Below are 22,203 nucleotides of genomic sequence, written 5' to 3' on the forward strand. Positions count from 1 at the left end.
GCTGAAGGCTATCCCGGCTGGCTCCGGGCGAGTGATGGACGACACCCTAGACTGGTCGCTGGGCAATCACAGGGCACATATTCACAAGCATTCACCGTTCAGATTCAAACCAAGAACCTCAGAATTGTGAAGCAGACTTGCCAAACGTTTGACCAAGGATCAAAGGGTCACACTGCCTTCCACTGCAGATGGAAGTCAGAAATTTTTGAGAAAATTGACATCTGGCAGAAGCCACTGAATGTCAAATCAATGATGATAGAAATGATTTGGCTACATTTGTTGGTTACACAACATGGCAGAATTGGTATCGATTTGTTGCTGTGTTTTTGTTTCAAAAAAAAAAAATGGCCAGAAGTGCATTGGCTGTTCGCTTATTATCCAATTTAACCAGTTGTGCCTAAACTTTTTACTCCCAAACCGCATAGAGAAGAAAGAAACGATGCAAGGCGGTGCACTTTTGGAAATGTGTTGTACTTTGAATTCAGCCCCGATGGGACACTTGCCACCATCTCGCCTCCTCGAGCTGTGCTCAACTGGCCGCACCCTCAGCTGCAGGAAATCATCAATCTTGATCGGGCGCTCATCACCTGCAGCCATGCTCCATCCAATCAGAGCCAGAACGCCCCCCTCGCCCCACCCGGTGAAGCATTATCAGGAGCGTTCACCTTTGACTTCGGTCTAAATGCTGCCATGCGAGCTGAGTTGCTTTGTCTCACGCAGTCTTTTGGAAAGAAAGCACCCGTCGTTTGCTCGTTCAACTCGACTACGTTTGGCTTTGTTTCCCAGTAATGGAGGCAGAGTCTTCAAACGTGCACGCTTCCTACGGTTTGGGCCTTGGCGGTCCAAAATTGCCACCTGGACCTGCACAAGGAGCTGCGCGGGCCCGCAAGCCTCCCGACGAGGCTTGTCCTGAGGATCCGCAACAGCAGAGCCATCAGAACCACAAGCCTCTCTTCTATTTTCCTCCCTCGCAGCCGTACCTGCCCATGCAGGGTCTTCAGTGGCCGCTCCACATGGCTGTGCCGGTTGGCTACAACCCCTATTACGGCTACCCGCCTTTAGGTTGGTTTGTGCTTCCGCCTTGTTTAGACCGCATGTTCTTATAAGCTCATGCAAAGCATTGAAGCCAAATTTTTGAGAAGAGCGTAAAAAAAAAAATCGAGCTATTTTTAAAACAAAATGATTTGAACATTCGGTAAATTGTATTGTTTTTTTTTGTCATAACATACTGTAAGTAGACATGACTCTACATAATTAGAGATGGTTTACTTGAGTGGGCCCCATTCAAGTGTGGTGCACTGCATCTGACCACCAGTCCTTAATTTAACTCATTCACTCCCAAAGACGTTTTTAAACGTCTTTTCAGACTTGGTCTAGAATTGGCTGGTACTGAATGAGTTTTAAGTTCGTCTCCTGTTCTGAAAATGATTAACGGATTGCGTTTAAAAATATGAAGTGGGCTCTTTGTGGACACCGAGTGATGCTTCTATCCCCCCCCACAGAAGCTGGCATCTAGTTTGGGTCCAAATTAAAATATCCTATGTTGGAGCTTTTTAATAAACCCTTTGCACTCCGTTCCAGGTTACGGCATGCCAATGATTCCACACTACCAGCCCAATCCTTACATGGAGACTCCCACCTTCATCATGCCCCGCTCGCACCTCCACCTGACGGACTACAGGCGCATGCTGAACCCTTACTACTACCAGGCCATGGCCTACCGCGCCCGCAGGTACCGCTACCAGCACAGCGCACCGGCCAGAGAAGTCACCAGCAGTGAGGTCCAAACGGAACCGCTCACGAGTAATCGTATCGCCAGCAATCCAGATTCTGGCAACCCTGGGGTTCTCGAAGTCTGTGCTGGTGAGAATACACAAAGCGGACCCCCCGGTCAGCCCCCCTTACTGGTGCAGAGTGATGACAAGTGCACTCTGGAGGCGAGAACTCCTCCCAACGAAAGTTTCGTCATCCAGACGGAGGAGTTGACCATCGAGTGCTGCGCCACACCAGTTGGAATCCAACTTGTTCACTCTCGTGAGACCGCCGAGGTCTCCCGTGGCTTCCCCACGGACGACAGGCCGGGCGTTCCTGTAGAGAAGACGCACCAAACTTGTCCTGATATCCTCTTGGTTGGGACTCCCGGTGAGACGATTCTCAAGTTGGAGGAGGAGTCCAAGAACCATCAAGATGCCCTCATCGGATCCGTGGTTCAGGACATAACCGCCGTGAACGATCTACAACTGGCCTCACAGAGTGTCCAATCTCAAATTGAGCAGGAGCGACCAGTGTGGTCAATAGAGGACACTTTGGTTCTCTCCCCTGACTCGCTGACCCCCACGGAAGAATCCGATGGAAGGCTCCATCTGGCTGAAGAAGCGCCAACGGATGAGGCTCCGGCGGGAGACACCGGTCCCTCTGTGGAGGATGAGCTGGTCTGTGAGGCAGAGGTGTGCTATATGATGGAGGAATCTCCTGAGCGGGAGCACAAAGCAGAATCTCATCTTTCGCCCGGTTTAGGAAGTTCTCATCAGGAAGATAAAACGCAACCGAGGCAAGAACCACATTTCCAGGAGCATCAAGACACCTCGTTCGAGTCCTTACCCACATACCTTCCCTCCAGCAGCTGGCGAGCCGACTTTGACAGGGTTTACGTTTGTAGCAGGATGCCACCCGCTCCCAAAAAGCAGAACCAAGCTATGAGCCGGACCGATTTAGAGGTTCCCAGTCGGAGGAGAAAACTGGAGCTGGAGTTCAGGGACCAGCATTCTGTGCGGAAGCCCAAGGAGAGGTACAAGCCCAAAGGCAAGGTGGATTGCCAAAGCCTCTCGGACCACGAGTGTTGCCTCACCAGAACCTTCAACGAGAACATATTCACTCTGAAGACTGAACGACTTTGCACCAGATGTTTGGCCAAGGCCGGTCCAGGCCACAAAAGGAAGGCTGTCCCCTTCCAGCAGTGCAACCAGGCCTTTATGTCCACCTGCGACGCCTGCAAGTCTCACACCAACAAAAAACATCAGAGGAAAGCTTCCGTCCCTGATGTCGGGGCTTCATGGCGCGGACGCGACACGGAGGCCGAGTCTTCGGACAACGGCCCGAGTCGCGCAGGCCTCAAGTGGCGACCTGACAGGTGGAAGAGGCCGCTGGGCTCCAAGCAGAACTGGGAGAAGAACTACACGTGTGATGAAACGGAGCCTCGCCAACTTGTGACTTGGGAGAGACGACAGCAGTGTCCCCACGGCAACGCGATTCGAGAGCTGGACGAGAACTTGCCAGTGTCCCCGATGGACAAACGGAGGCACGCTGACCAGCTTTACTGGACACGTAGGTGGCAAACGGGTGTGCTTGTATGACCCTTGTAAAGCCTGAACCATTGACCTTGACCTTGATCAGATGGACGTGCATGTTCAAAAGTTTAGAGAGTCAAATGAAGTTCACCTGTGAAAGGTTTTCGTGGATAGGTGTCAAACTCCGGTCCTCCAAGGCCTTCCAGCCTTCATGTTTTCTGTGTTTTCCCTCCAACACGTCTAATACAAGTGATCGGGATTATCAGGCTCCTGCAGAGCTTGCTGATGAGCTGCTCCTTTGTAATGGGTGTGTTGGAGGGAGATATAGGAAAAAATGCAGGATGGTGGGACCGGTGTTTGACACTTGAAAGTGATTTATTTTTTTAATATGTTCAAGAATTTGACAAACTATCTTAACGTGCAACCTTTTCGTCCAGCAGAGAAGTCATGGAAAACGGTCACAGCCAATCCCGAAGGCACGAGATCACCGCACTTGAACAAACACAAGATGTCACATTCACAAGGTGCCTCCTCTCTCCGCGTCCGATTCATTGACGTTAAAAAATAATTTTGAAAAATATTACAATAAGCAACGCATGAAATGTTTAACCATTTTTTTCCTCTCTGTTCAGGAACTCATAGAAAAGACACTCGATGCTGATTTGCACAAGAGCACCACCCAGTCACTTTTAAATGTTTTGTACACTTAAATTATTTCCACGTATTTATAGATTATCACAAATTTCACTATTTATTAGCCATTACATGAACACCGATTTGAAGTAATAGTTTTTTTTGTACATTGTTTGTATTGTAAATGAAATGATGAAAATAAAAACGTGAACTGAAGTACGAGTATGTGATAACACTCGGTCACAGGTGGGGGCAGCAAAGCACAACACTGCCTTGTTTGCTGTTCGACAAGTCACTGTGGTTGGGAAATGTAGTTCTTGGTAAAAACAAAAAAAGTTTCGGACGTAACTTTTCCTAATAAAGAGCACAAATGTGGCCTTACTGAGATCCAGTTAGCTTAGTAATGAGGTTAATATTAGCACTGAGTTGTAAATACAATATGCGCCCCCCCCCCCCCAAATCAATGCTAATGATCGTTGAGCTGTGTGGCTCCTTCTGGACTGAATGCTAATGCTAGCTGTGTACCCACTAATGTACCATTAGCATTCTGGACTGAATGCTAATGCTAGCTGTGTACTCTGACACGTCTCCATCTTGTATCACGTGACTTATGGAAACTGAAATGACGACAGTGTTTAGCAATTTATTGACCACTCACCACTTCATAAAATGTCCATTTTCAAATTAAACTGCTGCGTATTCACATAAGCGACAGTGTTTCTATCAAGCTACGTAGGCGATTGTGACCTCCATTATTGTCCAATCTGTTATGTCAGGCCGTGGGGCAAACGTGTTAAATAATGATTCATGTTGAATCACAAACGGTTATAGTTCACGAGGTGTTGAATCAAGTGATTGGACCTGTTTTGCTGCGGTATAGTCGTTCTGAATGAATCATGTAGCGCAGCATGTGAAACTGTATAGAAATAGATTTATTGTAAATTTCAAGTAAATTTGAAAATGTGACCGCCCGATGTCCACCGCCGCATTCAGGAGGGCCCCCCGCCGCCGCCGTGTCACGGATCAGCACCGGCAAATAGCCAGCGGTGCCCTGCGCTGCGGTGCCTAGTTTCAAGTGCGCCCGTTTACCGACACGCCTTGGAAATCGTTGAAGGCTCGCCTGGCGGAGACCATGCGGCTCATAAAAAGGTCATTAGACCTGCGGATGCTGCACAAACTAGATTGAAAGAGAAAAAACCCCTACACACACACATTGCAGAAATGTCAGTGTGTGTGTGTGTGTGTGTGTGTTTTTGAAGAACGAGGCGAGAAGGAAGGAAAGGTAGGTGGGAGCGAGCAAGGGTGTGAGGAAATTTGAAAGCAAGGTGAAAAATGAAGGTATTGACATATAGGAACTATAGGAAGGAAAAAAGAAAGGTCGGAAGGATGCAAGGAAAGGAGTGAGCGGCGAGGGCACTAATAACAGAAGGCAGGAAAGAGGGAAGTCAAGAAGGACGAAAAGGGAAAAATGTGGAGGAAGAAAGGAAGCAAAGGAGGAAGGTCGGAAGGGATGGAAGAAAAAAAAGAAGGCTTCTGGCCTGAAAATTCAATTTCTTCATTTCCGAGATGTTCACGTGCCCCCCCCCCCCCCCCCCCACTCCCTGCCATGTCAATGCCGCCACCCCCGCACCACCTTCCACCCACCTTCCCCGCAGCCGAGCTCCAACGTGTCCAAAGTGAAAAGCAAATTAGCCGGCGATCATTCATCACCCGCAGAGAGAAGATGAGAGAATTAATTAGCGCAGCAGGAGGAGCAAAGAGCTTTGGCGAGTTGTTGCTTAGCGCGGAGGAGGCGTCACTGGCCCATTCGCGGCGACTCCGAATAAACAAACGTTAGGGTTTCAAATTGTGACTCATGTTGCGGATGAAAAAGTCGCAAATGTTCGCCAAGGCGTTTGCAGACGTAAACGAACGAACCGGGCGAGACGAGCTTTCAGTTTTATTCACGGAAGATGGAGTGTCAGTCATTTTTGTTTGGCTTTTATTTGATTTTATTCAATTTGACTTTAGTTATGTCACTAGTTTTCATTAACCTCAGTAGCAGTTGCAATTTCTCCTCTTTGCAATGAACGAACCAGGAAGGTAACTCTTGGCTTTTACCCGAGTCACACACTCCAAAGTATTGCCTCCGCAAAGGTTTTTAGGAGTGCAAGATGATATTGGCAGTGCGAGGAAGACTGCGATGAAGGTTAACCCGCTTACTGAATCTCCATCTCGGGGCCGGTAAAGTGATTCCGCTCGTTCCCGGGCGTCCATCTCCCCGGCCGGAGCGAACCTACCGTAGCCGGAATGAACTCAATCTCCCGTCACGGTGGATCAGATTATACAACTTTGCACCGAGGTCACCTTCCAGACGGAGAAGAAGATTTTGATTGCGTTTGGACGCAAAGGCTCCGACGTGCTCCTTATGGAACAGTTGAAATTGCAAAGCTGTTGTCATGGTGACAAGAGTCAAAGTGAGCGAGCACACGTTCAGGGTTGGGAATCTTAACGCGACTTACTTCAGATATGCGGGACCTAATTTTTTGGAATGAGGGCGGAGGCGGCGATAAAAATGCCGTCATTCAAAAGCGCAACATTTTTTATTTTCAAGAAAATGTTATTGAAATCCCATCCCAGCCGTCTTCGGGGAGTAGGCGAGGGACAACCTGAACCGATCGCAGGGCACACAGAGACGAACAACCATCCGCGTTCGCACTCACACCTAGGGACAATTTCGAGTGCTCAATTAGCCTACCATGCATGTTTTTGGCACGTGGGAGGAAACTGGAATACCCAGAGAAAACCCACGCAGGCCCGGGGAGAACATGCAAACTCCACACAGGGAGACCGGAGCAGGAATTGAACCAGGTACCTTTGCAATGTGAGGTCAACGCGCCAACCACTTGACCACCGGGCCGCCCCCCTACGAGACCAAACGCGCTAAATTGGTTCAGCAGGTGTTTGTCCAGGCAGTGGCGTGCTAACCGCTAACCGCAACTAATTTTCAAACAAGTCAACTGGAGTTCACTGTACAAACCTGACAAAACATTTCATCTTTCCCCAATTTGCAGCCATATTACCGCCACTTTAAAGTTTCGTAACAAAAAGTCGCAGGTAATTAGCGTAGCCGCAAGCGCCGCCGAGCGACATTGATCCTGAGCGTCATGATCTTAATTGTCATTCATCGCCATCGCCAGCAAGTAAATAAACATGAATGGGATGCAACCTTGAATCTTTGTTTTCTTTTCCTTTCTTTGATCAATAACCCAGCCCGTGTTCGTCCGATGACGGCTGATTAGCAACAAAGTCAACAAGCAGCAGAAATGACTTTGTAAGCAGAGAAATGACTGAGCAGGTTTTGGTTTTAGTTTTTGTGTGTTTTTTTTTTTCATCATGATGTCGAAGAACATTTCATCAGAAGAGCGTCGCCCCATTTTGCGTCTGACCTCCTTTTCCAGGAAAGTCGTCCTCGTTCCCTTCCGCCTGGCAGGAAAGCAGATGAGGCGCGTTTCAAAAATTGTGTTGGTGCGGATGAGCTGCCCCCCCGTGGGAGGCTAACAGATGCGCTGGCCCCGGGAGTCATCCACTGCACCATAAGGTGGCGCTAGAACAAGAAGAGGCAGAGAAGGTTCCTAATTGGAAATTCTTTTGTACCCTTCCATGGACTGATATCAGTGGAAGATGAAGCCGACTCGAACATTTCATCTTTAATTGTGGTTTGGCAATTGAATTCTGAGCACTTCCGCAGTTAGAAGAGGGTGTGTGTGCAGCCACATGAACTTCAGTTACTCACTCCCCTCATGCACCCCCCCCCCCCCCTATAAACCCCTCGATCCCCCAATCTACCTTGTACAACCTGCTCGGGCGCGAGTGCGCATGCGCGATGGAGGCAGGCGGGCAGGGAGGGCGTGGCCGCCCGCTCGCCTCCTTGTTGTGCGTTCCTCCCCCCTTGTATTCCTCTCGTGTTGTTGTGTTGCATTCCCGCAACGAGGACCAGCTGCAGACACACGCACGCACGCACGCACACTGCCGCGCGAGGTGAGTCTCTTCCTTTTTGCGTCTCGGTGTCACCGTTTGTCAGCTCGCTTTTGTTTTTTTTTGTTTTTTTCCGTCTTTACTGTCACGATATGCGTCGTTCGGGCGCGCGTGTGTTGGAGCGCATGTGCGTGTTCGCGTGCGGGACTATTGTTGTGTCTGGAACAAATTGTGCGTTCATGTTCTTGTCAAGATGCTGTTGGTTTGTGTGTGTGCGTGTGTGTGTGTGTGTGTGTGTGTGAGCGCGCGTTGCGCGTGCTCGTCTTCATTGTCCCAGCAATTGTGAGACAAGCAGACAAAGTTAAAGTCCACAATAAGGTTGATTGTGATCTTGTTTTTTTTTTTTTTTTTTTTTGTTTCATCCCGATGTTCCCAGCGTTGTGAGCGCTGGAATCATGGAAGGTCACACCAGGACGAGTTTAGAGACCCCCCACCCCCATCGCCCCCCCAGCCCCCAAAAAGTGTTTTTCTTTAAATAACAAGTTGGATGTGCTCCCACTTTTAGGAAGTGTCGCCTTAATCTTGCCGTGTAATTGCCTGCAGGATTACGAAGTCTTAACGCAGCGTCCCTGCCAGCTCTTGCTTCTTGTCTTGACTCAGATAGTGTGTGTGCACGCGCGTGCGTGCGCTTGTGTTTGTGAAATAATACGTTTGTAAATCAGCGAGAACATGCCAAACATTCCCTAAGTTTGTTGTTTTCCCCTGGAATCTCAAACAAGGCGTCACTTTGGCCTCATGAAATCATGGACTAAGTGGCCAGAGGGCCCCAAAAGGGCCGAATGCCTCTCGAGGGAACCCGTGTTCGTAAGACTGCGCTGGAATGTAATTCTCTCCCCAAAGGAGGTTTTTGTTTGATAAATACACAAAACAAGCATGGCGAAGGGGGTCAAGGATCGTGGTAAAAGCGCAGTAAAAATTTGGCTGAGCCTTAAATGTTGACTCCGATCTTGGGAATGTCGCTTAAGTAAATCTAACCTTCAGCTTTGGGTTTCATAGATGTAACATTGGATCACGTAGATGTGACGTTGTCACCCTGGATTGTGTCCGTTTAGCCTCAGATCACGTTAATGAAGCCTAGGATGAGCTTTTCATCAAGTGGTGTAAATTCAGTCTCAGATCATGAAATATGTAGCCCCGCCCGAATCTTCGCCTCTCGATCCGATCATGCAAATGTGATCTGCACAAAGGTGTGGATGCTACTGGTGGGAATTAATTTTTCCATATTTTCATCATCATCATGTGCGGCATCAATGATGTCACATTTATCGTAGAAAACATCGAAATAAGGACATTTAATTTTTTTAAAGTGTTTTCTTATGCACCTCATTCATAATTATATGCAATATCTACATATTTTTTAATCAATATTTTTGATTTTTTTTTTTTTGTGGATCCGGGATGGTGTTCACACATTTGTTGGCATGTTTCCATTTTCTTAAAGCAGAATGCATGAATCTTAATGTTCGTTCCACCTGGCTCATGTGCTATTGATCAGACATCTTGTCTGATTAGCATACGCAGCTAATGAGGCCTTCCTTTGCATCTCTGATTTTTAATTGATTTTTTTTTCCCCTTATCGTCCCCCAATCGGCTCGCACCTGCGCTTCATTTTCATTCCCGAAACGTTCCCTGGAAGGCCGCGCGTGTTTGTCCACGCGCGGCTGCATGATTGCTCTCCATCTGTCAGGATGCATTTTGCAACCATTTGGTGGTTTCTGGTGTGGCTCTTTGTGGTCTTGTGGTTTTTCAATTTTTTTTTTTTCTGAGTGGCGCAGAGCGAGGGGGAAGTGGGCAGGTCCTGTAAAGCAAAACCACAAGCGGACAACCACACTGAGATGCCTTTTCTGTCTGACACGAGGTGTCAAAAGTTTATTTGGTAATGACTATCAGAATCATCATCATCATCATAAGCAGAAAAATTAATCACTCGTACGTTATTTTTATTGAAGCTTCTTCTTGGGTGAGGTGAATCATCACTTTTCATACAAATTTATTTGTCAGGATTTTTTTTCGTTTTTTTTTGTGGCTTGTTGAATGGTTTCGATTGACGGCTGTTTTAAAGCATTTCTTTTTATTTGATATAACATTTGAAAATTGTTATTTAAATATATAATTTTTAAATCTATTTATAATTTTTTTTCCTCAGCAAAAAGGTGAGTTTTAAGCAAGATTCGACTACGCTGTGGCTCAAGTGAATTGTCCAAAAAAACCAAACTTGATTGAAAAGAACAAACAGTCAAACGCAAAATGAACGCACTCGCAATTGAGCATGCCGCACATCGCTGGATGTTCTCACCTGATTGATTTTGATGGGTTTCCAAGCTTTCAAGATTTTGTGTTGTGTCAGGGCGAGACTTCAATTGATTTTTTTGTTTTGTTTTGTTTTTTGGGGGAGTGCCTCGGCTGATCTGTAAGCTTCAGTGTCTCAGAGCAAGAAGATAGTCGATGTCGAATCAAGATACTGAGGTCAGAGTGGGGCTTATCTGCAGTCCTTCCGCTCACCTCGGTCCTCCTCCCTGTCATGTGTGCGATGATGATGATGATGAAGTCAGTTTCAGTTCTTTTTGGAAGCGTCTTGACCGTCATTGACCTTGACTAATGAGAAAAAGGGCCGCGACCTGCCAGATGGGGAAAAGGAGGCATGCAAAAATAGATTTTTTTTTTGTTTCCCCCTTTCCAGGCTGCAATGAAACAGAGCTGAGATCCGTCAAACGCGCAAACGTGATGAGAAGTCGCACCATCGTCCTCGCTTGCGTGTCTCACTATGATCGTGTCCGTCGCGTTCGCGTCGGTCTCCGTAGATTTGAAAGCCGTCAGCGGAAATGAGGGCCAGTTGTGCAGAATATTACATTTACATTTTCAACCTGGCAGCTAAATGTCCGACGGGCTAGCTTCACACCAAGGACGTCATGCCCGATTCAGTTTATTTATTTGTTTTGTTAAATCCGCTCTTTTTCTGCCCTACGTTAACTGAGCCCCCCCCCCCCCCCGCCCTGCGTCCGCTTTCCACGGCGCTTAGAATCAATCCCTGTCTCGCGGGTGTTCCTGTTGTTCGGCGCTCTGTCTGCCAGCCGTGATCGATGGACGTCGTTTCAGTTGGCCGGACGGCTCGTAAGCGCTGACGAATGGCCCGAGTCGAACGTCTCTGTTCGGTTGTCGCTCCCAGAAAAATGGTTTAGTTTGCCTTTCGCTGTCGAGGAGGAGAAAACCTGCAAGTGACTTCCTGTTAGGGTCGTTTTTATTGAATTGGCTGCTGGCTATTTTTACAAAAAAAAAAAAACAAAAAACAGTCAATGTTTTTTTGTGTATGTGTGCCCTGCGATTGGCTGGCAACCAGTTCAGGGTGTACCCTGCCTGCTGTCCCAAGACTCCCGCACGCCTGCGTAGCCCTGATAAGCATAAGCGGTTGGATATTTCGTCCAGTTTCTTTCGGATTGTGGGTTATTCCCACTATGGTGTTCACACCTGGTTTGCCGGCCCATCGCTGGCAAGCACGCACGATACAAAATGTTATTAAAAGGCTTCCTACACCGACCGCTGCGGGACACAACGCCGCCGCTAATGAGATAGAAACCCCGCTGACCGGCCGCCTCCCGACCGTGCGAGCACCGAATCATTCAGTCTTTTAATTGGCGGGATGTTGCTCCAGGAAATGCAATCAACCAGACGATGTTATGAATAGAGATGAAGACGTGTGTGTGTGTGTGTGTGTGTGTGAGGAGGCAGAATGTTGGAGGAGTGCTTAACACAACTGCCTCACACGTCTGAGTTTGGGGGAGGCAGGTGGTTGAGGGGTCAAATCCACTTTCTGACCTTCATGGATGTCGTTGGCATGTACCCCCTGTCGGTTTTCTCCTCCGCAATTCCAAAAACATGCATGTGCAATGAAGGCTCGAAATGAGGGATGACCAACTCCGGTCCTCGAGGGTCCCTCTGCTGCATATTTTAAATGTTTCCCTCCTCCAACAAAATTATAAATAGTGTGTCTATATGCGACCTCTGATTGGCTGGCGACCAGCCTCAAGTTAACTGGTATAGGGTCAAACTCCCCTGCGACCCTGTGGAAGGTAAGCGCTCGAGGAAACGGATGGATGGATGCGAGGTACAAAAAGACCATGAAGAGAGACGCAGACTGTGTGTCGTTGGACCACTTGAAGGCAAGGGTGTTGTCAGTGAACTGTTGCCCGAATGCAACATGGAGATGATTACGATCTATTATCGCCGCTAATCAAGTGTGAGTGCACACAAGTGCTGCTTGGGCGAATGCAAATGACGCCAGCATCCCCTTGTCACGGCAACAGAAAAACTGCAGCAACGCCATCAGCTCATTTGTTTCGTTCACCTGCTAAAAAAGAGATTCAGCACAAGCTCATGTTAGCGGTACGGTGACAGTGTTTATTCTTGCTTGCGTCTTAGCTAAGCTAACATTAGCTGTCTGGGCCTGGCTCGATACTTTGGACCAGAAAGCTAATCAAATCTTGATGAGTCAGTTTATGTGACCTATGAAAGAAACTTTATTGGTCTTTGTAGTATGATCAGGATCAGCAAGTGCGAAACACAACATGTCCAGAGGTATCAGTGCACCCACCTTCTGCTCTAATCTGATCGAGCACGACGGCTTTATAAAGTGCTTTGATAAGGCACCCAGATATATTTGTGTGTGTGTGTGTGTTGACGGAAATCAGTTGGACTTTGTGTTCTGACTGATTACATCACATTGATTGCAGATTGATTCACGCGCCAACTTAACTCTCGCCACATTTAATTCCTGAGTGGATGTCTCCTGCAGCCCATTTAGGCAGCAAATTTAGTTCTCTAAATTCCAATTGATTTTTTCCCCTCCCTAATGAAGCCTAAGGCTTATTTGCCAACAAACTCTGTGTTTGGCACCCAATTTAGCTCTTTCCACATTTTGCAATGTCAATCAAATCGAGCAAGCTTTTAAATCTCTGCTAAATCATGTTAATTAATGGGACAAATGTAGATGTATAGTCGTATATGCATGTAATATGAAACACCACACAGACCTACGGTTGGATTTTTATTGCACTATATGACCTTCATAATGCCTTGTGTGTGTGTGTGTGTGTGTGTGTGTGTGTGTGTGTATGTGCGAGAGAGAGACCTGGTAGAGCATGCGCTTGGGAAACATTCGAGAAAACGCGGCGCCGTAAAATATAGCAATTAATGTTTATTAGCATCATTTTCATGGCTGATCGACCGCCATTGTTGCACTCTTCTTCTTCTTCTTCCTCTTCTTCTTGTTGTCCTTCTCCTTCTTCTTCTTCTACTACTTCCTCTGATTCTTATCTTAAAGGGTACGCGGCGCCTCCTATTGGAGCTTCTCGCTCTTGCCGCGGACATGCGTGCTAACGGGAACACGTTTTCATCACGCCAAGCGCCGGATGGGGTTCGCGTGACATTTTTGCCTGACATTTTTAGCTATATGTGGGGTCTCACATTAAAAGGAGTTGCGCTTGTTCTTGCAGGTATTTTGTTGCGTCCTCACAGCCCGTGGCCAGTGCGAATGTGTCCGTGTTTGTGTGTGCGTGTCAATGCTGCCGGCCATGGTGGTTATTTTTAAACTTGTGCACTTTCCCTTTGGCTGATTGTATGTGGATGCCCCGAGGGAGTCCGTGTGTGTGTGAGCGCGCGTGACTTCGTTAACTTGCCGGTGTGTGTGTGTGTGCCACCTGCACATGATGACGTCATGACTACCCTCCGGTGAAATTATTCATCCTCTTGCTGAGGACAAAAAGTACAATAAATTAATAACTGTCCTATATAACTACTGGTGACTATATTTCCCCCCTACAATACTGCATTTTTTTACAATCACAACTTTTTTTTTTTATACACAGTCTAGCAGCGTGTGTTTAAAATGGGTCATACGAAGCAGATCGAAGTGATAAATCAAATGACATCATCGCTGTTTGCTTGTTTCAACCCGGCCTCTGAACAGCACCCCCTAGCGGCCAACGATACCATTAGCGGTTGTCATGTTTACTCCACGCCGACGCCCACGTCAATACCCCGCATTCAAACATTTATCTGCCAACTAAAAGTTGACGCTTTTATTCCGTGTGAAATGTATTTTTAGATTTATGCTCGTATAATGAATACTATTAAAAAGTAGGAGACATACATGGCACACAAAATGCAAAAAACTGGTTGAGTGGCATCGGTGAGCAATGATGTCCTTTAATGAGTGAGCAGAGGAAAAGAATAATGAGAGCAAATGGGGGGGGGGGGGGAGAGCACGACCCCCCCCTTTCCTCTAAAAATGCCTTTGCAAGTGCGTCTTTTTAAAAAGATTTTCATGACCGTCGAAGCGGGCCGAGTCGTGACTCTGCATTTTTTCCTGCTCACTCGCCACCAACTCTTGAGTCAGCACTTTGGACAAACTCTCACAACGCAATCAAGTGATGAGGTCGCATTAATCAGTGCACTGCTCATCGCCGAACACCCCCCCGGTTTTCATTTGAACGTTGATGCTCTTTTGTTGCAGATGGACGAGCATGTCGCCGGCAGCAGGCCGTGACGTCGCCGCGACGCCATCGAGGTCGTCGGCAGAGCACCGGTTAAGGACGAGGACGTTTTCGGAATCCCTTTTTGGGGTGAATTAATATCAGAGTGAATTATTGAGGGACCGCGGAGACATTTTTTTTTTCCCCTCCCGCCATGGAGACTCTTTCCCAAGATTCCCTGCTGGAATGCCAGATCTGCTTCAACTATTTCAGCCCCCGGCGGCGACCAAAGCTGCTGGACTGCCGCCACACGTGCTGCTCGGTGTGCCTGACGCAGATGCGCAGCAGCCACAAGGAGATTCGCTGCCCGTGGTGTCGCGGCGTCACCAAGCTGCCGCCCGGCCTCTCCGTGGCCCACCTGCCCGACGACCCCGACGCGGCGGGCGCCGTGGCCATCCCGCGCGCCTGCGAGCGCACGCCCGTCTTCATCCGCCTGCCCGGCAGCGGCTGCTACGTGCTGCCGCTGCCCGCTGACGAAGAACACGCGCCGAGCCTGCTGGCGTGCCGCTTCCTGCCGGGCGGCGGGCAGAAGGGCGTGGCGGTCGTCACCGTGCCTGAAGAGAGACGACCTCTTGGCGCCCTTCTGGAGCTGGAGGCCGACGACGAGTTGGAGCGACGGGCCGGGGGTCCGGCGGCGGGCGGGGGGGCCAAGGGGTCCACGTGGTCAGGCGTGTGTACGGTGGTGCTCGTAGCGTGCGTGCTGCTCTTTCTGCTCGGCATCGTGCTGCACAACATGTCGTGCATCTCCAAGCGCTTCACTGTCATCTCCTGCGGATGAAGCGCCGCCGGGGTTGACTTTGACCTGCCAAACGACCTTTTCGGAGGTCAACCTTTGGAAGACGAAACATTCCCAAACAAACACTTCCAAGACCTCATCCAGTCCTTCCTTTCACCCTTTTGTTATTCTAGGCTCAGGCTTGTGTGATTGGTTGTTTAGTTCGTGATGAGTTCAGTTGTCGTGAGTCAAAGATTTGGGACTTGGACTCCCAACGAAGTGGGAAAGGACGTCTGTGTGACTTGTCACCTGAGTCCATGTCGACGATAAAATTGTTAGAAGACAAAACGTGATGTGTTTCTTCATCCGTGTCCACTTTGGAATTCTGATTTCATGCCCGGATCCTATTTTGGAACTGTGTAGTTCCAAATCGAGGTGACAAATCAGTCAGCCTAAAGTCAGTCTAAATGTTTTTAAACGCAGGCGAAAAACCGTTTTTCTTTGCGAATGTGTCTTTTGCGTTGTTCTGTTTGTTTTTACTGTCAGTGTGCTTTCGGTTTGTGTGAAACACATTGAGTTATCTTGTCTATGAAATGTGATCTTTTTTAAATAAAGTAGCCATGCCTTGCTTCATTTGTCGGAACGTAATCAGGGCACCAAGTCAGCTTTTGAGTGTTTTTATTACCAAGAATACAAAAAAAAGTACCGACATTCGCATACGACCTTTGGCGTAGCATGAGCAACCCAATATGTGCAAGTAAAAAGATCAAAAAGCACCCTCACAGTTTGTTTTCTTTTGCTGCTCTTGTTGGTTTTAAAATCCAAAAATGTTCTTTTGTACATTTGGCACTTAATGCAGACGACAGCGACAAGTGGCGTTTAACGTGGCGGCGATGAGGTCGTCGACCCCGTCGATGCGCGCGGGCCTTTGGACTGGCACGATGTTCTCCCGGATGAAAGCCGCTCATGAAGACTTCTCATGTGAGTGAGCAGCTGCTTCCTGTCCATCAATAAATTAGCTCCAATATAAATACAAAACAAAAAAAAAATTCCTCCAGACCCGATGAGGCGTCAGCGGCGTTTTTCTGCTGGGAATCTTTTCATCTTTTGTGGTGCTGTTTCGTACATGTGTGCTTTGCAGTTGGCTCTCCAGGGCGTGGAAGCCACTAAAGGGTTACAACCAGGCCCGTCGAGGCGGAATTGGGTCCGTGTTTATGAATGCCGCTTCGTCCAGAACGCCCTTCATCTAGGCGAGCTCCTTTAAGCGTGACTTTATAACCCCCTAAAATCAGTTAGCATCAACATATTTAGACTAATAAATTCAGCTCCAGACCCGATGAGGCGGTGGCAGTGTCAGTACTCATTCAACCTTCTTTTCCAGTGCCTTGATGTCGATTCTCTGGAGGCTGGATATTGGAATGCAAAGAACCAGGCCCGTTGAGGCAAATCTATGTTGCATTCTTTCCAGATAGTTCTCCAGCATGCTCCGCATTGACAACTTTTTGCAACAGTCTTGATGATGTAGCTCACCCATTGAGGCACCACTGGATGGTTAAATCAGGCCTGTCGAGGTATAATTCAGTCGGTTCCTGGTGCTTTAGTTTTTTTTCCAGATGACTCTGAAGGGCTGTGTGTATTCCTAGCGTCCAGTATGCTGTACATCTTGACCTTGGAACCCACTGAACCAGGCCCGTTGAGGCGGAAAAGCTGTCAGTCTTTACGTTCTTTGTGGATGGTTCGAGAAGGACATGAGCGTTGCCACTGTATTAGAGACACTCAACGATGTAACTTCTCGAAAAGCCACTGTGGAGTTAAAACCAGGCCCGTCTAAGCGGAATTCAATCCATTTGATGCTTTGTGCTCTTTCCAGAAGGTTCCTGAAGGCCGTGTGTGTTGCTAGCACATGGGAGGACTGTTAGCGTCCAGCACGCCGTACATCTCGGCCAGCTTCTTGAAGCGCGGTCCCCAGTCGTTGAGGTAGTCGTACTCGTGGTCGCTGCTCGACACGACCGACTGCAGCGAACTGAGCGACTCCGCCACCGAGCCCTCGCCCTCGTAAGCGTACGTCTGCAGGGAGTCGTAAGGCGGCGCGCACGGGTCCACGTCGGCCTCCAGCAGCTTGGAAAGGACGTAGCCGTGAACGCCGCTGCTGCCGGCGTCAGCCATCGGTACGTAGCGAGACAAAGTCTGGATCTCCGGAAACATCTCCTGCCGTGTCTCGCCCGCGTGGGGGTGCACCTCGCACGGGTTCCACATGGCGGCGATGTCGAAAGCCTCCGTGTCCTCCTCGCCGCCGCCCTCGTCGTCGTAGCGGACGATGTTCTCGTGCACGTTCTCCTCCTCATCGCTGAGGTACGGCTTCTTGCGGTGCCTCCTCAGCGACAGCATCAGCAGGATCATCACTGACGCAACACGCAAATAGCAATGTTAGCCCAATTAGCGCAAAAGCTAACGCTAGCTCAAGAAAGTGTTTTTTTAGTTAGTTAGTTTGTACATTGTGGTGTGTCACTCACCCAGGAGCACAAAGATGGCGGACAGGATGGCGATGAGCGCGGCCCTGCTGAGGCTGGCGGGAAGGCTATAAGCTTCGGGATTGCAGCTCATGACGTTTCCGTCTCGGTCACAGGCACAAACGCGCACGCTCAGCGTGGAGGTGCTGATATGCACCGGCGCCTCGCCGTCCGTCACCGTGATGGGAAGGTAGAAGATGCTCTGTTCACGCTGGGACCAGCCGCCGCGACGCGTCACGATCCACGCCGTGTTGTCTAAGCATGCAAGGAGAGAGTTACTATCTATTCATATCTCTCTATTTCTCTTTTTTTTGGAATATTTATCTGTTTTGTCTATTATTTGAATCATTTATTGATAAAGTATATCTATAGATATAGCTTGACACTTAGTATATCTTTCCATTGGTGTATGTGTTTACCTTGGTTGTCCCGCAGGGTGAAATTGGGATTGTTGGCAGCGTGTGGCGCTAATGCGTAGGAGAAGTGATGTCCGCTGGGAGGGTCGTCGGGGTCAACGGCCGTCACCGCCTGGATCAGCTATGACGGCACGGAGCGTCAGCGGGTGACGTGATCGGCCCGTGCGCACTTGTTACCCACCTGTCCCGCCTTGGCGCCGTTGCAGACGAACGCTTCCAGGGAGTCGCTGAGCGTGGGGGGATTGTCGTTCACATCCTGCACGCGGATGGACACGGCCACGCTGGACAGCTGAGAAGGATTATCTGACACACACACACACACGGAAAACCCCACAAGCACAGCATGAGTACAATCATCAGGTGTCAGCTTTAAACCTTCATTTGAAAACCTAACCATAGCTTCAGCACTAGCCTGTGTTAAAAACCCTGAAGTTAGGGATGGGCAAACTGATATCAGGTATCGTATCATTCTTGTTTAAAATCCGAACCCTTAATCATGTCTTCAAACCTCTTAAAACTGTATTATGATGCTGCATTTTTGGCTAAAAGGCAAAAGTGGTGCCCATTGCACGTACTCATCTCCATGGCCAGCACGCTGATGTTGTGCCAGCCCAGCTGCTCACGGTCCAGCGGACGCAATGTCATCAGAGCGCCAGACGTGATGTCCACGTAGAAAAATTTCTCCGGGTCACTTGAACGGTCCAAGGAGTACCTGAAGAGAAAAACGAGGGACAGGAAAATGATGCGGAGTCGGAGGATATTGAAAGTAGGAAGGGATGAGGAGGAGAATAACACAAAGGAGGAGATTGCTTATCACCTGTAGAGATGACGTGATGGAATGGCGACCTCTGTTGGTAAGTAAGCAGCATTACGCCTGACTAATCACGTGATACGTCACCCTCCTGAGCCACACGTGTAGCTGATGACGCATCCGCGCCGTGACGTCTCACCTCACAGTGTTGTTGTCGCTGTCCGGGTCCCTGGCGCACAGTGTCCTGACCAGCGTGCCCAATTCGGCGTCCTCGGCCACGTCCACCAGGTAAGCAGGCGCGTCAAACACGGGCGGCTCGTCCACATCGTCCACGCTCACGTGCACGATGGTAACGTCGTGCAAGGCTGGAACGTCATGTCGGGACGAGGAGGAGGAGGAGGAGGAGGAGGCAGGCTCGACGTGCGTGTTTGCGCCTTCCACCTTGAGCGTGTAACTGCGCTTGGTCTCGAAGTCGAGTGGCTGCCGGACAAAAACGTCACAACAGTGTCAACCCCTCATTTGAAACCTCAACACAGGCTTGAAACCCCAACTCGAAACCTTAATCATGGCTTGAAACCTAAATCTAAAACGCCAACTGTGGCTGCTCCGAAACCCGAACTAAACCATACTTGATACCCGAAACCTAACCGGGAAATCCAACCCTTGATTAAAACACTTTGCCGAGACGCCCTAACTCAAAAGCGGAGCCCTACCTTCTTGACGGTGATGATGGCGTATCTGTTGCCGGGGTCGGTGATGATGCCGAAGGTGTCTCTGCCGTCGCCGTCGATGACACTGTACGTCATGTCGGCATTGACGCCCACGTCGCGGTCCTTGGCCCAGATGCGTCCCACCTCGGAGTCCACCGAGGCCGACTCAGGGACGCTCATCTGGTACAACCCTGTGCACAGGATGTATCGGTCATTCTATAAATCACCGCCAGAGGGAGCCAAACCCCCACACAGGAAGACGAATGAGGAAAACAAACTCGATGGGGTGAAATTAAAACGCAACAAAACAATAGTAAGAGTGCTCCTTTTAAATGAATTTGTTTTGAAAAGAAGTCCAAACAACATTTTTTTGCTTTTTAGTCCAATTTTTTTGGTTCCAATGCTGTACTGTTGTATTTAAAACCTTTGTTGTACAGGTTTGTTTTTTGATTTAGTGTAAATCCTGGCTCTTGATGGATATACTAACCCAGGTTCAATACCCAACCATACTTTAACAACTCTAACCCTGTTTGAAAACCCTCATTTGAAATCCTGGCTTAACCCCTTATTTAAAACCTTTCTTAAAATCCTAATTTGAAACATTAGCGCTCAGACAGATGACACAAATCGTCCCAGGACGAACTTGTTGTCTCACTTTGATCAAAGACGGGCGGGTTGTCGTTCACGTCGCCAAGCGAGATGTCTACCCGTGCAGTTCCGGCGAGGCCGCCCAGCTGGCCGCCCATGTCCTTGGCCTGGATGACCACCGTGTAGTTCTCCCTGGTCTCCCGATCCATGTCGGCCAGCGAGACCCGCACCACGCCTGAGGAGACAACCGTGAGGTTACGGCCAATCCCGAAAGCCAAAAAAGAAACTCTCCCCTTGGCCTGGAGCAAACGGGCCTCGCGTACCGGTCTTGGCGTCCACTGAGAAGTAAGGCTGACCCTCCAGGATGCTGTAGACCACCCGGGCGCTGTTGCCGTACGTCGGGTCGTCTGCGTCCGTTGCGGTCAGCTGAATCACTGACGTTCCTGGTAAAGATTTTTAATTGTATGGAGATGGCGGCAAAACACGTATTTTTAGACAAGGCTATGGCCTGACGAACTTTCGTCATTTATCAATGCCAGCAGCGTATAGTGACAGGCAGAACAATTAAATGGGGATCCATTCGATGTCAGAATGACTGATGACAACGTACTGTACCTATTTTGGACATCTCCGGCACCGACGCTCGGTAGGGTCCGTCCAGGAACTTGGGTTCGTTGTCGTTGATGTCTTGGATCTTGACGATGAACTCGGACTCTGGTTCGAGCGGCCTGTCGGTGAGGCGGTTGCGGGCCTGAGCTCGCAGCACATACTGAGCCTTGACCTCACGGTCCAGCCTCTGGATGGCGTGAATGTCGCCCGTGCTGTCATCGATGGTGAAGGTGGTGCCGGCGCCTTCGCCCGTCAGGATGTACTTGATGGACCCGTCGCCTTTGTCCATGTCCGAGTGGAGCTGCCGCAAAACAACAGCGGCTCAATCTTGGTCTCGTCGCTTAATTCGGAAAAATTCTGCTCTGATCATAAATGAATCCGACTATGTCACAGGGCCAACCGGCTCAACTCCTCATTGCATTTAAGATGAGATAATCCTTTCTGGATCCCGCAGGGGGGCTAATTCCAAAACTCTATTAATTAAAAACAATGCAGGGGGGGGGGGCAGGATCAGCGTTGCAATCAATGCTAATTTTGACATTTGTCAAGCAAGCACAAAAGCACATGTTGACCTCTCGAAGATGAGACCGGCGGCGGAACAGCATTTGCGCGTCCACTCGCTAATCACCGCGGAATCAGAAGCGAATCACCGCCCTTTTGTTGCCAGGGACGACCGTGCGCCGCAATCACAATCCCTTTTGTGGTCCCCGGGGAGTGCAAATGGCAGCCTTTTCACGGGAAATCACTTTGTCAAGCACCTCGCCGGCGTCAAACAGCGCCGCTAAATGCGACCCTTGGCGGCCATCTTGTGCGTTAATTAACCGAAGTAACAAGGGGAAAAGATTTTTTTCCATGAAGTCGCACAAATTTGTCAAGATAGCAGGAAAATAATTGACCAAAAATTCGCATATTTGAGAAAAAAAAATATTTCAAGGCCAGATCTGTTTAAAAGTGGAGACGAAACCTGCGATCGCTTAAAATTGAAGCAGATTAAGATTGTCTTTCCCAATGACCGGACCAAGCTAGTCCACAAATGTGGATGGGGCACTTTATTTTTTCTCATGAATTCCCAAGATGCTTCCCCCTGCCCCCAGGACTCGCTAGCCGGCTAACCGATAGTGGATTTTTCCTCCGGAATCCCCCCCCTATGCTCATTAGGCTGGTTTGCATCTTTTTTTTTTTTTTTAAAGGGGGGCTTTCAACGGGATGATCACTTAATACCGCAACAACGCCGCAGTCCGTTGACTCGACGTGAACTCTCCATGCGGGCTTTTTCGGATCAAAGCTGCAGATTTTTAGGAAACTTCCAGATGCTGCCGCGGTGGTTTTCGACTTGACTTTGTGATTGGACGACAAGTCGGCGACTTGGCACATGTTGCTAGTGCTAGTGCTAGGATTATGTTTTTGTTTTGGTTTTTGTGTCCTCCCTTTGTCATCCGG

The 22,203-nt window shown here is 48.9% G+C and overlaps 3 protein-coding genes across 13 annotated transcripts in view; 2 read left to right on the top strand and 1 right to left on the bottom strand.

The window, feature by feature from the left end:
• The first annotated feature begins 639 nt into the window (after positions 1-639).
• Positions 640-3,948, top strand: LOC147187001 (uncharacterized). Of its 2 annotated transcripts, XM_086102518.1 has the most exons (5): positions 640-710; positions 782-1,062; positions 1,582-3,339; positions 3,728-3,811; positions 3,920-3,948. In XM_086102518.1, the coding sequence occupies exons 1-5, from the start codon at positions 691-693 to the stop codon at positions 3,946-3,948; spliced, it is 2,172 nt and encodes a 723-aa protein (XP_085958644.1). In that variant the 5' UTR covers positions 640-690. The 2 variants fall into 2 exon arrangements, with proteins under 2 accessions (XP_085958644.1, XP_085958643.1); XM_086102517.1 differs by lacking the exon at positions 640-710 and having other exon boundaries at positions 789-1,062; positions 3,725-3,811.
• A 10,523-nt stretch (positions 3,949-14,471) lies between these two features.
• Positions 14,472-22,203, top strand: part of rnf152 (ring finger protein 152) — a 45,544-nt gene continuing 37,812 nt past the window's right edge. For 6 of the 9 annotated variants that reach the window (XM_086101577.1, XM_086101578.1, XM_086101576.1 and 3 more), the window contains exons 1-6: positions 14,472-16,160; positions 16,321-16,429; positions 16,561-16,750; positions 16,823-16,963; positions 17,050-18,959; positions 19,063-19,144. In XM_086101577.1, the coding sequence (XP_085957703.1) occupies positions 14,619-15,242 (624 nt within the window). In that variant the 5' untranslated portion in view covers positions 14,472-14,618 and the 3' untranslated portion in view covers positions 15,243-16,160; positions 16,321-16,429; positions 16,561-16,750; ... (1 more) ...; positions 17,050-18,959; positions 19,063-19,144. Of the gene's footprint in view, positions 16,161-16,320; positions 16,430-16,560; positions 16,751-16,822; positions 16,964-17,049; positions 18,960-19,062; positions 19,880-22,203 lie in introns of all 9 variants that reach the window. The other 3 variants (XM_086101575.1, XM_086101574.1, XM_086101579.1) reach the window with 3 other exon arrangements.
• LOC147187003 (cadherin-20-like) overlaps positions 15,843-22,203 on the bottom strand; it is a 29,959-nt gene continuing 23,598 nt past the window's right edge. For both annotated transcript variants that reach the window (XM_086101568.1, XM_086101569.1), the window contains exons 3-12: positions 20,770-21,064; positions 20,478-20,597; positions 20,222-20,389; positions 19,570-19,757; positions 19,056-19,336; positions 18,681-18,817; positions 18,287-18,408; positions 18,109-18,226; positions 17,693-17,944; positions 15,843-17,581 (exon numbers count right to left, since the gene is read on the bottom strand). In XM_086101568.1, coding sequence (XP_085957694.1) covers positions 17,076-17,581; positions 17,693-17,944; positions 18,109-18,226; positions 18,287-18,408; positions 18,681-18,817; positions 19,056-19,336; positions 19,570-19,757; positions 20,222-20,389; positions 20,478-20,597; positions 20,770-21,064 — 2,187 coding nt within the window. In that variant the 3' untranslated portion in view covers positions 15,843-17,075. The remainder of the gene's footprint in view (positions 17,582-17,692; positions 17,945-18,108; positions 18,227-18,286; positions 18,409-18,680; positions 18,818-19,055; positions 19,337-19,569; positions 19,758-20,221; positions 20,390-20,477; positions 20,598-20,769; positions 21,065-22,203) is intronic.

The sequence above is a fragment of the Hippocampus guttulatus genome, chromosome 21 (assembly GCF_054856545.1).
Source record: "Hippocampus guttulatus isolate MCC_2025c chromosome 21, RoL_Hgut_1.0, whole genome shotgun sequence".
Classification (NCBI taxonomy): domain Eukaryota; kingdom Metazoa; phylum Chordata; class Actinopteri; order Syngnathiformes; family Syngnathidae; genus Hippocampus; species Hippocampus guttulatus.